The following is a 15,107-nucleotide window of genomic DNA, read 5'->3' as shown; positions in this document are numbered from 1 at the left end:
GAGTTTCTGGCTGCTCTTCATGTCCACCTGACCTTCATCAACTCTGGACTCAACCTCATGGAGGAAGAACAGAAAAAGTCTTGGTTTTCTTTTCTTTTTGAAAACAGTCCAGTCCATTTCTATCAGAGTGCTGTGAAGAAGGCCTTACAGAGTCCAAACGGACACCTGGACTTGTTCCTCCGCTTCCTCCTGGGTCTTTCACTCCAGACCAATCAGAGTCTCCTACGAGGTCTGATGACTCAGACAGGAAGTAGCTCACAGACCAATCAGGAAACAGTCCAGTTCATCAAGGAGAAGATCAGTGAGGATCTGTCTGCAGAGAAAAGCATCAACCTGTTCCACTGTCTGAATGAACTGAATGATGGTTCTCTAGTGGAGGAGATCCAACAGTTCCTGAGGTCAGGACGTCTCTCCACAGACAAACTGTCTCCTGCTCAGTGGTCTGCTCTGGTCTTCATTTTACTGTCATCAGAGAAATATCTGGAAGTGTTTGACCTTCATAAATACTCTGCTTCAGAGGAGGCTCTTCTGAGGCTGCTCCCAGTGATCAAAGCCTCCAACAAAGCTCTGTAAGAACTCTCATAAAAATCACCTTCAGTGAACAAATGAATTTGAGTGAAAAACAAAAGTTTTAATAACTGCTGTCTGTCTTTGTTTTCTTCAGTCTGAGTGACTGTAACCTGTCAGAGAGAAGCTGTGCAGCTCTGACTTCCATTCTTGGCTCTAAGTCTTCCAGACTCAGATATCTGGACCTGAGTAACAACAAGCTGCAGGATTCAGGAGTGAAGCTGCTGTCTGCTGGACTAAATGGTCCACACTGTAAACTGGAGAGTCTCAGGTCAGCTTTCACTAAAGTTTTAATTCTTTTGGACAGTTTCTTTTGGGTTTTCTTTGTTTCTTGAGAAGTCTCATATAGTTGTCAGGAATAAATCACAGAGGACTATTGCATAGACCACACCCATTTTATTTTGACACCAGAAAAAAAACTCCATCCACTTTGACAGATTATTGACCTGTCATTGGTTTACCCTCCCTTCACCCAGGAGTGATCGGATTAGGCTCTGGCAGCCCTATGATCCTGAAAGGGACAGAATGGACGGATGAAAAGTCCATCCAGGTTTTTATATCTGGGATAAGTTCATGTTCTCTGTGTTCTGTTTCATCCCTCCTGACCACCAGAGGCAGTGCTTCAACCACTGAATAATCCTTCACAAGCACACATTATTTTCATTAGAGCCATTAAATATATTAACTTCAAATTTTCTAAATCCGACCTTGAAAGAATCAAAATAAAAACACTGGTATTGTCAGATGAACACTAGAGCTATCTAAGGTGGAGCACCTGTTAGATAGAGCCATCCATTAAAAGCCATTTTCATAGCAGATCAGTCAGGATACAACTGCAGTTAGACTGTAGACCAGTTAACCAACAAACTAAAGAAGAGAGAAAAGGATTTCTGGGATGAGAAAAAGGAACTGAGAGCAGCAAACAAAGTCGACTCTACCAGAATCCACTTATGTAATTTGACATTAGAATCTCTGTAATCTCCCGATAGAATGAATATTCAGTAACGTAATGCTGTACAAAAAATGACTAGTAACAGAATTAGAACTGTATATGTGAAAACACACAATAGTTCTTTAGAAGCTCCAGAACTGAATCAGCTGAAACACTCAAAGTAACAGCAGAACCATCAGCAGCTCCTCTGCAGGACCACATTCAGACATTTTGGGCAACTTGATCCTGATGTTTTTTAAGGGTTGTTTACATTTAGAGACGTCTGTTAATGCTTTCAAAGGAGAACTAAAGACTTTTAACTGTTTATCTGCACAGCCTGCCTTTCCCAGACATAATGAATTTCAAAAGGATAGCTAAAATCACATTTCTAAAGTCATAAATCTTTAGTAAATTGGAACGTTTCTTTAACTTTATAAAAGTTCCTGATTTCATTTGTTCCTTTAATAATCACTGAAATATGTTCAAACACATGTGCACCTCTGATAAAATCCTAACATTATTTCCTATTTCACAGAACAGCTGCAGTTTCAAACTGACTCTTTCTGACAAATTGAGCTTAACTCACTGGAATACTAGTTCTTATAGTTCATATTCCTTTGTCAGCTGAAACTCTCATGTTGTGACCTTGTACAGCTTGATAATGTTCTACTTTGAAGTCAGTGTTGTTTCCAAGCAAACTACTTAGTTGTTTGTTGGTCCGGAGGCGCTTCCGGTTCAGACCTGCTGCTGAAAGCTTCTCTGAGCCCCAACCAAACTGGAATTCCAACTTTAATCACTGCTTCTTAACAGGCCTTTCTGTCTGCTTTCAGGTTGGAGATCTGCAGTTTGTCAGAGATCAGCTGTGAAGCTCTTGGCTCAGTTCTGAAGAACAACCCGTCAAATCTGACAGAACTGGACCTGAGTGGGAACAAAATAAAGGATTTAGGATTTCTTCATCTGTGTGGTTTTCTGGAGAACCCAAACTGCAGACTGCAGACTCTGAGGTTAGACTCCATGTTTCAGTTGTGTTCAGATCAGTGTGATAACAAAGTTGTGTTGACACTAAGATGCAGACATGAGACTGATGTTCTCCTTCTGCATGCTGTTTGGAGAAGAGCTGAGCAGAAAGAGGAAGTGAACTTTTTCTGCTGTTTGTGCAGAAACATCAGTTGGTTTAGATGCAGCCACAGGCTGATGTTTGACTTTCACACATCTGGACTTCTTTACTGAAGCAGCTGCATGTTGTCCTGAATGTTCCTGAATGTTCTTCTTCTCTGCTTCTGCTGGACTCTTCTGATCTGCTGCTGTTGATTCACATCTTTGGACTTTTTCCAAACTTTCTGATCTTCTTCAGCTCTGGACTCTTTAGAAGAACTGAAGGATGAAAAACATGAACTTTGTCTTTAAACTAAACTCTATTTTCTGTATTCAGGTTAATGTTCTGCAGTTTGTCAAAGATCAGCTGTGATGCTCTGGTCACAGCTCTGAAGTCCAACCTGTCCCAACTGACAGACCTGGACCTGAGAGGGAACAACTTGCAGGCTTCTGATGTTCTTCAGCTTCATGGTCTGGTGGAGAGTCCAAACTCCAAACTGCAGACTCTGAGGTCAGTAGAAGGTTGGAGTCAGTCCAGCTGCTTCCAGATGTTTGGTCCTAAAGTTAGTCTGAGAGCAAAGATGCAGAGTTTCCTGTGAAGCTGCAGCTTCTCAGTGAAGCTCTGAGGAGAATGATGACAGGCTTCAGGACAACAGTCAGCCAATCAGAGCAGCAGAAGCTCCAACAGGTGAAGATGACAGGAAGCTGCTGCTCTGAACAGAACTGAAGCTCCTGCTGCTCTTTCTGCTGCTGTGCTGCATCACTGACTGACAGTCCAGAATCAGGAGACTCTTTTTTTTAATAAAAAACAAACAAACAAACAAACAAAAAATAATAATAAAAAGAAGAGATCCTTGACTCTTTGGGCAGTGGGTTATTCATCTAACTTCTTCTTCACCTTTCGGCTTATCCCATTTTGGGGTTGCCACAGCAGCACACCACCCACTGTTTTGCATTAGAGTTTTTACACCGGATGCCCTTCCTGACACAACCTTGTAATGAAGGGCCCAGAGGCCCCTGTTAGGCAGCAGCGTCAAGGGTCTTGCCTAAGGACCCAATCTGGATGGAGATCAGTGGATACGTGCAAATCTTATTATTAGCCCACTGAGCCATCCAGCCGCTAACAATTTCCATTATTTATTTTTTCTTACAGGGTAGAGGGAACAGATTTGTAGTCTGCAGAGATCTTGGGACTGGATGGTGGGCCTGCAGAGTAGGTGGAGAGCAGAGTGATGGAGGAATCAGAGGAAGTGGAGATGAGTGTCAGAGCTGCAGCATGAACTGATCTGAGATCAGCTCCACTGTCTCTCTCAGCATCAAGTGGACAGTTGTTGTGCTGGAGCTCCCCCAGTGGACTGATGGAGAACTGCACTTCATCTTCTCATTCTAACTTGGAATGTTGATTTGAAACATCAGTTGGATTCAGATATTCAGCAGCTCCAGGATATGAAGAATATAGACCTGAAAACAGTTTTTTTTTTTTTATTTCACTACTTTTATATTTTATATACAATACTATTGATAGTAGACGTAAGTTTGTGACTGGACCAACTGAGGACTGAGTGAATCACTGATCAGACAGAACGGTTCCCTTTTCTGTCTCTGTAACATGGAAAGACATTTAAACCACAACTCTGGAATACATGATACTGCATAAATCCAATCTGAGCTCAGTTAATGAAATAGAGTCTCTTAGTTGAATTATTTTCATATAATCTCTGTTCTGTTGATGATAAAATATTGACTCATGCAGTTTGAAAGACTCAAAGTTTTGGTTTGATTGATGTTTTTCACACTTTTATCATTGAACTCTCTTTAGTGTTTTGTCTGTAAAACTGCTATTTTTCATGCTGTCTGCATTTTTAGCTGCAGCTTTTAAAAAAGTTTAATCTAAATCCAGTTTAATATCATCATTTTCTAGAACGTGAGAAACAAGCAAAAACTTTCTGAGCATAAAGCCTGTTTTCTCCAGAGGACATGAATGAACAGAGTGGATGTTAGTGAGGAATGACAGAGAATCACTTTGATGCAGCTGCTGCAACAACACTAACTGCATTGAAGCAGGAGGGAGAAGGGAGACACCTGCTGGCTGTTTCCAGAACTGCATCTTAGTGTCTAAAGGTTCAAAGTGAAAGCTGTCAGTCAAATTCCTGCAGCCTGTTTGGACCTACTAAATGCTCTTTTGAATCAATACTGTGTTTGAGATTGATTTTGTCTTCACTCTATCTTTGACTCGTCGACACACCTCAATGTCCATTACTAATCCAAACTCTTCAAAAAACTGTAAATAGATGAACAAAAGGTGTTGTGAAAAGGGATGGGACCACACGAGAGTTTTCTTCTACCCACTCCTTTTCAAGCATATTGTTTGCTTTACTTGTATATTTGTATTTTTAGATTTTTTTAATTCTTATATTTCTATTTTTGTAATTCTTATGTTTATTTTCATTGTGTTTGAATAAAAAAGTAAATAATGAAAAAAACACTTCTGATCAGGTTTTGTAAACATGTATTAAATAATTTGGAGTGTTGCTCAACGTAAAGCTATTTAAAAATTCAAAACAAAATACTGCATACTTTAAAGGCACAGAAAAAAAAGAGTCACTCTTTTTTTCTGTGCCTTTAAACCACAAATGTGAGGTTCTTCCTTCACCAGTCAAGTGTTAGAGGGCATCTTCCAGAATTTGCCAGGCTCGATAAACACCTGTACTGGATGATAATTATCCTCTGAGATTATCAGGATATTTTTTAGACATGCAGTAACTGCATGTGAGGATCAGGAATATAAATTTTCACACAAAAAAAATAACTCCTTCATCTTAAGCTTTTGAGCTCATCCTAGTGATTATATTATAGAATATATACAGTAAGTGGCTCCAGAATTGCAGTCATCCCTACAAGGAAAAAAAAAGTAAATAATATTTTTCCAACTAAATAATATTTGATATTACTGAGCGCAAACCTAAAATAAATCAATAATCAATAATTATTTAAATTGAGTATTTTTTCTAAGATTCTTTCAACTTTATAATTATTTCACATTTAATGCTTTTCTTTATAGTTGAATGTTAAGTCATACATACTCTCTTTACAAACATTTTTTGAATATTTTTGCTTTAATTTTTCCTTTTCAATTTGTGTTTCTTTGTTCACGTAATAGATTCCGTGATACTTGACTATAGTTTTATGATTACGTATTTTTTAGTCTAAGATGTGATTTGTAGTCAAATCTGAACATTGTGATTGGTTACAGAAAGATGACGTCATATCAGCTCTTGTAAAATTGATCAGAAACGGCATTATTTTTCATTTAGGGGTTCTTTTATTTATCATTTTCTGACTCAAAACTATTTCTAAAATTATTTGAACCACACTGAGACCCAGTTATGCAGTGTTTATGTTTCTTTTTAAATAAAGTTCGTGCACGTGACCCGGAAGTAAACAGCGCGAGGCGCTAGCAGCGTTAGCTTGTGTTCAGAGGACGGCGGTGTTTCGTTGGGACGTTTGTGAGGTTTGTGGACAGAAAGGACGATACGTGGTTCGGTTCCGAACAATCCCCTTTAGCTAAAGTGTCGTAAATGAGTGAATGCGTGTTGAACGTAAAGACAACGTGGCTGTGATTGTGAGACTAGCAGATGATCGGAGCTGCTGCTGTTCAGAGGACTTTGGTGTTTGTTGGAGCTGAAGATCTTCTGCAGCTGCAGGAACCATGTCTTCAGAACCTCAGGAAGATTCTGACAGAGAACAACTTTCTGCTGCTGAAGGAACCATCGTCCAGAACGAGGAGGAGCTCTGTGGTCAGAGCAGACTGGTGGGTTCCAGCTGGAACCCGCAGCTTCAGCTCCACGTTGCGGGTATGTTCACTACATCCACCCGCAGACAAACACCATGAACGTCTTTGTGTTCCTCGTCTGAGCTGCCGTCTGGTTCCAAGCTGTGCGGTTGGATTCCTCCGATATCAAAGCTGTTTTAGTTTCGCCACTATTGTTAGCTTGGGCTTGTGTTTGTGATGACTTGCGCCTCGCCTGGATCGTTGGCGACAGTGAGTTACATCACTAGAGATGACATGCTAGCTTGTTGCATTTGCAAAGTCGGACGCCATATTGGAATGGTATAGATGTCTGTTCTACTGACTGCTGTGTTACAATGGCAAAAAACAGAGCTGGAAAAACAAGAATGTGACTTTTCACTAGTAAATTATTGCTGTTAGCTGATAAAAGAGAACTTCTAGTAAACATTTGAACAAGATCTGAGTGAGTTTACTCTCAATAGTAAAGGTTTAGGCTGATATCGTAGTCTATTTAATGTTAATGGTAGCTTTAGACTTTGCATTATTTGAAAATTTCCTCCCCGTTGTGAAGTTAGTTTTAGGTTGGATATAGTCAACAGACATTCACTTTGTTCATATTTAGGGACCGTCAACAAATGACAGAATGTTTCTTCAATAGCTCTTAAGTTATTAGACCAAATCGGTCCAAATCTCTTTAGAATAGTAAAATTGACTAAGAACCATCTGGAACAGCAGATTAGCTTTTGATGCTTTCTCTTATTTTAGTTAATATTTTTAGTATAAATGTTTGCGTTTTTCCAGCATTTAAGTTATTAGACCTAATCGGTCCAAATCACTTTAAAACATTACAAGTGACAAATAACTATCAGAATGATCAGATGTGACTGGCCCTCACAGAAAGAAATGTTTGTATTTTTTAACTCTTCAAGCAAAAAGTGAATCACTGTTGAAGAAATTAGCTTTTTTTTTTTTTTTTTAAATCTCTTTCCATAGAAATGGTTGTGGTCATTGAAATCAACATCTCTCAGATTACTTTATCATTAGAAGCTATTTTACTTGAAACATTAAATCATTTAGTTTTTCTTCCAATAATCATTTTCGTTAATGCAAAACATCAGACAGAGATTTGCATTTATGCAACAAAAGGAATTCACGAGTTCATGGAGCACAAATCATCTGTGGTTATGTGTCTTATTGTTGCCCTTAAAGGTGAACTATTATTTCAGTTTATTTATTTCGCTGCATTTTCCTTCAAAAGCTTTCATGTTATTGGACCAAATCCGTTCAAATCACTTTAGAATAGTAAAACTAACAACTTTTGAGGAACAGCAGTTTAGATTAGATTTTGATTCTTTTTCTAAGTTTAGACATTTTTTTGTGTAAATTTTAACTTAAAAAAAATGTTTACGTTTTTAGACGTAATTGGTTCAAATCACTTTAGAATAGTACAGCTGACTAAAAACCATCAGGAACAGCCGTTTACATTAGCTTTTGATACTTATTATAATTCTAGTCAATTTGTTAGTGTACATTTTTTGCATTTTTACTTCTAAAGCTTTTAGGTTATTGGATCTAATCGCTCCAAATCACTTTAGAATAACATAATAAAATAAAATAATAATAAATTATCTGACATAAAATGTAAAGTTAATTTAAATGCAGCATTGTGAATTTATATTTCTATATTTAATGCTCTTTGAAGTGAGAAGGTCATTTCATTTACTTATTTTTGGTTCTTAACTACAGTTACAACTTAAGATGTATTTTATTATTGTAATGACATTATTGATGATTTTATTTGATGCTAGAAATGGTGTTTAGTGAAAATATTGTTTTAAATTGTTCTTAAAAAAAGTTTTGAATAAAATAAAAAGATGCATTTCAAAAATAGTTATCTATCATAGATTACCAAGGTAATATATTGATTATTGCAATGTTTGGTATATCGAGATACTCTCTGTATGGTGAGTCATTAATTGTGAATTGCATCGTATTGTGAGTTACCCTGAGATTCCCAGCCCTAGTTGCTGTCTCTAGGTCGGTCTTGAACATCTCTGAGTTGAAATTGTCATGACTAAACCATTTTCTACTTGACGGATATGTTGGTGTTAATCTCCAAGTCTTTCAATCTCTCTGGGATATCTGTTCTTTCTATTGCTGGATCTCAGTTCAAAATGTCCTGAAATGTTTATCCCAGCATGCATCTTGTTCTGCTTCTGTCGTGAGAAGCTTCCCCTGTTTGTCTTTAATCAGCGGACTAACAGTGAAGTTGTGTTTTACACACACTTGTCGACTAATTCTGTACACCTGGCCTTGTTCACTTCCAGCTTGAGCTACTGCAGCCTCCTCAGTGAATGACTTACCGTGAGTCCTTAAGTCGATGCTACAAAAATAAGCAAAACATTTACACTAGAAAATTGACTATACTTAGAAAAGGCATCAAAAGCTAATCTAAACTGCTGTTACGGACAGTTATTAGTCGGTTTTACTATTCTAAAGTGATTTGGAGTTAATTGTTTTCAAAAACTTAAAGGCTATTGAAGAAAAACTTGAAATGTACAATTAAAAAAACACTTAAATTAGAAAAAAAAACATCAAAAGCTAATCTAAACTTCAGTTCCAGATAGTTCTTGGTCATTTTTACTATTCTAAAATGATTTGGACGGATTAGGTCCAATAACTTTAGTTATAAAAAAAAAAAAAGTCAACATTTACACAAAAAAATGACTACAATTAGAAATAGCCTTGAAAACACAATTTCTAGCATCAGATAAAATCATCAATAATGTTGTTACTATAATAAAATACATCTTAAGGTTTACCTGTAAAGAACCAAAATCCATAGTAAATGAAATGACTTTCTCACTTCAAAGAGTATTAAATGTGGAAATATAAATTCACAATGCTATATTTAAATTCATTTTACATTATATGTCAGATCATTTATTATTATTGAGGAACATTGTGAATGTTCCCGCTTTAAATATTATATGATTAGAATTTAGTGCTGCCACACACGATTATTTTAAGTCGTCTAATCACCGATTTATTTTTTCGACTAATCGGGTGATGGGCAAACTGGATGTAAAGCGTCTTAGCTTTAAACTAACTAAAAATTAGATATACAGCATTACCTGCAATAATGCTAGGCTGATAAACAGCTAAAATAATGGTTAAATGCCATATTAGCCTAAAAACTGAAAAAAGCCTAAGTTGGCCAAAACAACTAGCATGCAGCTGAAATATAAGCTAAACTCCAAAATAGCCTAGAAACAAAAAAAAACAAAACAAAATTTAGCCAAAACAGCATGCAGCTGAAATATAGCTGAACTCCAAATTAGCATAAAAAACTGAAAAAAAATCTAAATTAGTTAAAATAGCTAGCATGCATCTGAATTTAAGCTAAACTCCAAATTAGCCTAAAAAAACTTAATAAATGACAAAATAGTCCAAAAAGCTAACAGAATACCATGATAACTTTCAACTTTACTAAACTCTGACTCCATATATTATAAAATAAAGAATAATCGACTATTAAATTAATTGTCGACTATTTTAATAGTCGATTAGACGTCGATTAGTCGACTAATCGTGGCAGCCCTAATGCAGAACTAGCCGTAAAAATTAAACTAAACTGCTGTTCCTGGTAGTTCTTAGTCAGTTGTATTATTCCAAAGTGATTTGGACCGATTAGGTCTAATAACTTAAAAACTATTTTAAAAAAAAAAGTGAAAATGTACAGTAAAAATTGACAAAAATTAGAAAAAGCATCAAAAGCGAATCTAAATTGCTGTTCCAGATAGGTCTTAGACAGTTTTGCTATTCTTAAGGGATTTGGACCGATTAGGTCTAATAACTTAAAAGTTATTTTAAAAAAAAACTAACAAAAAGAAATTGTCAAAAATTAGAAAAAAGCTTCAAAAGCTAATCTAAAGTGCTGTTCTAGATATTTATTTGTTAATTGTAATATTCTAAAGTTTTTTGGACCAAAATAGTCTACAAACTTTAAAGCTTTTGAAGAAAATTAAAAAAATTTAGACTGAAAATCGAATTGACTAAAATTAATAAAAGCATCAAGAGGTAACCTAAACTGTTGTTCCTGGTAGTTATTTGTTAGTTGTACTATTCTAAATTGATTTGGACTCATTAGGTCTAAAATCTTAAAAGCTATTTTAAAAGAAAAGCTTGAAATTTTACACTAAAAAAACTTACTAAAGTTAGAAAAAATATTTTAAAGTGATTTGGACTGATTAGGTCTAATAAGTGAAACGCTATTAAGGAATAACACAAACATTTACACTAAAAATATTGACTAAAATTAGAAAAAGCATCAAAAGCTTATCGAAACTGCTGCTCTAGATAGTTCTTAGTCAGTTTTTCTAATCTAAAGGGATTTGGACGGATTAGGTCTAATAACTCAAAAGCTATTGAAGAAAAACTTAAACATTTACACTAAAATTGACAATAATTAGAAAAACCATCAAAAGCTATTCTAAGTCAGTGTTCCTGGTAGTTATTTGTTAGCTGTAATATTCTAAAGGGATTTGGACCGATTAGGTCTAATAACTTAGTTATTTAAAAAAACGTGAAAGCTTACACTAAAAAAATCGACTCAAATTAGAAAAAGCCTTTAAAGCTAATTTAAACTGCTGTTCCTGATTGTTATTTGTTAGTTGTAATATTTTAAAGTGATTTGGGCCGATTTGGTCTAATAACTTAAACACTATTAAAGAAAAATGCAAAAATTTATACAAAAAATATTGACTAAAATTAGAAAAGCATCAAAGTTAATCTAAACTGCTGTTCCTGACAGTTCTTAGTCTGTTTTAAACGGATTTGGACTAATTAAGTCTAATAACTTGAACGTTATTTTAAAAAAAAAGCGTGAAAATTTACACCACAATCTGCACTGTCGCAGAGAAATAAATAAATATAAAAACTAGTTCACCTTTAAGGGCAACAATAAAACATATAACCACGTTTTGCATTAACCAAAATGATTATCGGAAGAAAAACTAAAATGATTGAATGTTTTAAGTAAAATAGCTTCTAATGATAAAATAATCTGAGTGATGTTGATTTCAATGACCACAACTATTTCTATGGAAAAAGATTTGAAAAAGAAGCTTATTTCTTCATCAGTGATTCGCTTTTTGCTTGAAGAGTTACAAAATACAAACATTTCCTTCTTTGAGGGCCAGTCACATCTGATCAGATTCACATTAACTACAAGAACTGTCAGGACAGTTTCCCACAATGCATTGTTTTGTAGTCATTTTGGGACAAGCAATCAGTGCAGTACCTAATTTCTAGTTGCTCTCGTCTTGCAGCCGCCCCCTTCTCATGATATTTTTATGATTGACATGTGACATCAGAGCAAAACTACCCAACATGCACCCTAGAGCTGGGTCATGATAGAGCTGTTGCTCAATAGAGGAATGAGTATATTGCAATTGACTTTTATTATGAAGGGTCCTAAATTGACACTCGCCAGTTTTCTCCTCTTTGACGAGTAAAAGTTAGAGTTGGTCGCTGTTACAATTGGCTGTAGACCGTAACAAAGAAATGGGGGGATGGAACCGGTTTTAGTAGTCAAAACACTTTTATATGTATAAGAAAAACCCAATGCCATAGAGCACAGCGAGCACAGCAGTGCAGCGGCGTAAACTGGGCGTGACCCGGAACCCAACGGGAGAGCGTGGCAGAACAAGAGCCCCTCTTCAGCACCTCCCCAGTGGATCTTTTATCCTTTTCTTACCAAGCACCTGCGTCTGTAGAGGAAGAGGAGAAGAGGGATAAGCAGTAGTAACAAAGCACACGGCCCAGAGCCGTAACAGTCACCACATGACAAGTAAATGTTTGCATCTGATTATGTTCATTAGCTCAAGGACTGCCGCCATTAGTAGATTAGTCGCAACAATGTCAACTATTAAAATGGTCGACAACTAATTTAACAGCTGACGCGTCGGTTTTTGTCTGTTTTTTTCCATGTTTTCAATCCGGTCAGTAGTGAGAAGACTTGGGTACCATAACAACACACCAACAGAGCTGGAAAGAGAGGGAAACCTTTTGCTAGTGATCACGTTTTATATTAAAACATAATGAAAAACAGCAGCTTTATCCTCCAGTTCTAACAGGATGCAGTTAAAAAAATCACTGCATGTTCCACTGTTTCATCAGCCAAACTAAATGCTACACAAGTGAAGTGGCTGCAGGGGTGGGGATTTTATTTCTGGTGTTGCGTGTGTTTGTCTACCTCGTGTTCAGACAGTAGTGGAAGAGAAAGAAAATTCCCCCCAAAAGGAGCTAATAAACATAACTACTTAGATTCAAGCATCTAAATATTAAAAACCTTCTTAACTTTTACTCGCCAAAGAGGAGAAAATGCTCGCAACTGGTGAGTGTTAATTTCAGACCCTTCAAAAATAAAAGTCTATTACGATAGACTTATTTCCTATAGAGAAAAAGTTCCATGTAATGAGCATTCACACCTGTCTTGAATAGGAAACAGTGAGAAGGCTAAAACAAGTTTAAAAAAAAAAACGTCTTCACAATCACAATATTGCAAATTCCTTGAGGGACTGTCTTTAAAAACAACTAAAATGGTTTCTTCTTGTGTTTGTGTCCCTGCAGTCCTCCCCCAGCATTATATGACGGAAGAGGAAGATCACTGCAACCAGCAGAGGAACTTCAGAGTGGAACGGGAAGAACCAGGACTTCCATGGTCTAAAGAGGAACAGGAAGAACCAAAACCTCTACAGATTAAAGAGCAACAGGATGAAACTGAACCTTTGCCGATTAAACAAGAACCTCTCCAGGTTAAGGAGGAGCAGGAACAAGAACCTCTGCAGATTAAAGAGGAGCAAGAATGGTTCTCCATCAGTCAAAATGTAGAGCAGCTTGATCTGAAGCAGGAGACTGATACCTCGATGGAGTTTCCTACTTATGAGGAACATGTTCACAATGAAGCAGATCTAAACAATCAGCAGAGCTTTAATGGGACTAAGAGTCAGGATGAAGAAGGAAATCAACATGAAGAATCATCATCAACTACAGATGAAGAGACAGACCCAGAGAACAGAGATCAGAGGAAGAGAAAAAACAGAAGTCATGAGCAAAATGTGGATAGCTCTGACATGTCAGAAAGTCAGTGTGACTACTATGTTAGAAAAAAATCAAATAAGGCATCTTTGGTTAAGAAATGCAAACCATCCCCAAAAGAAAAGAGACGTTCTTATCTAAACTCTGGTAAACGCTCAAGAGTTGCTCATAACCCCAACATGAGAACTGAGGCTAGTAAAAGACATTATACCTGTCAAGAATGTGGAAAAAGTTATAAATGCTGGTCTCTGCTCAAATATCACATGAGAACTCACACAGGAGAAAAGCCTTATATTTGTAAAGCATGCCATAAAAGTTTTAGCCAAACATCTAATCTCAAAACACACATCAGAACTCACACACGTGAAAAGCCTTTTTCTTGTAAGGAATGCGATTTAAGTTTTAATCAAATATCTAATCTCAAAAGACACATGAGAACTCACACAGGAGAGAGGCCCTATTCTTGTAAAGATTGTAATAAAAGTTTTAGTGAAAAATGTGACCTCGAAAAACACATGAGAACTCATACAGGAGAAAAGCCCTTTTCTTGTCATTGTGGTAAAAAATTTAGTACAAAATGCATTCTGAAGAGACATATTAGGACCCACACGGGAGAAAAGCCCTTTTCTTGTCAAGAGTGTGATAGGAGTTTTATACAAAAATCTCATCTCATTCGCCACATGAGAATCCACATAAAAGAGGAGCCTTTTTTTTGTCATCAATTTAATAATGATTAGATCACACCAATCAGAGAAAACACTGGGAAAACTCATAGCAGAAGACTTGTTCAGTAAAAGACAAGAGTTTGCATAGGAACGGTGACATTGTGAAAAAATAAATCTTATACAGTAGTATTTTTAATTCTGATTATGATAAAAAAAGAATCGTTATCAAGAGGAAGATGAGACACCAGACTCAATGATGAAAATGACTTTAAGTCAGCTATCAAAGTAACTTGAACTTTAATGTGTACAGAGCCACAGGCTGATGACCTCTACACCACTGTGCATCGATGCAGTAATTCCATTAGCAGATCCAAAGGGATATAGCAACATCCTTACATTAAACATTCTAATATATTTTAATTACTGAGACATCCATTTTTAGGTTTTCATCATCTATATACCACAATCAAGATCCAAAGAAGAATAAACTTTTCTTATAATTTAATTATTTTACATGTACTTTTAAAATAAAAATGTTTTGTTCTGAATTGCAACTGTTAGATCTTCTGACTTTTCATTCATTTGATTTTATTTGAGCAAAAGTTAAACCACAATGTTAAATTTTTGTTGATTTGTTTATTAGTAGAACTTTTGAATTTTGTGATATCATGTCTTCTTTACAATCATCTTTTATGCTGAGACTGAGCATGTTGTCTTTTGTCTGTTTGTTACCATGACAACACTGGAAATAATTTTTATACATCTTTAATTCTAACAATTTGTTTTCTGTTTAATACTGTATTTAATATACTTGTATATTGATATACTTTTATATTTACTGTTCTATTCAAAAAGTAGTAAACCATGCTTTATGTTTTGATGATTCGTGTGAGCAAATATCTGTTTTGTGAGAAAAACAAATTTTTGAAAATATATTATAGACCCACTCCAATGAAAA

General features: G+C 36.0%; 1 protein-coding gene and 1 long non-coding RNA gene across 2 annotated transcripts; both read left to right on the top strand.

Annotated features, from left to right (window-relative positions):
- Positions 1–2,440: 2,440 nt before the first annotated feature.
- Positions 2,441–4,292, top strand: LOC118599569. Its single transcript, XR_004948973.1, has 3 exons — positions 2,441–2,502; positions 2,931–3,104; positions 3,747–4,292. It is a non-coding gene; the product is annotated as an uncharacterized LOC118599569 (long non-coding RNA).
- Positions 4,293–6,016: 1,724 nt separating this feature from the next.
- LOC112156791 (zinc finger protein 771-like) lies at positions 6,017–15,107 on the top strand. The gene is made up of 2 exons (XM_024289156.2): positions 6,017–6,447; positions 13,017–15,107. The coding sequence occupies exons 1-2, from the start codon at positions 6,303–6,305 to the stop codon at positions 14,219–14,221; spliced, it is 1,350 nt and encodes a 449-aa protein (XP_024144924.1). The 5' UTR covers positions 6,017–6,302; the 3' UTR covers positions 14,222–15,107.

This window comes from Oryzias melastigma, linkage group LG2, assembly GCF_002922805.2.
Source record: "Oryzias melastigma strain HK-1 linkage group LG2, ASM292280v2, whole genome shotgun sequence".
NCBI lineage: Eukaryota > Metazoa > Chordata > Actinopteri > Beloniformes > Adrianichthyidae > Oryzias > Oryzias melastigma.
The sequence above is the reverse complement of the archived record's forward strand: the minus strand, read 5'-3'. Positions and strand labels throughout refer to the sequence as shown.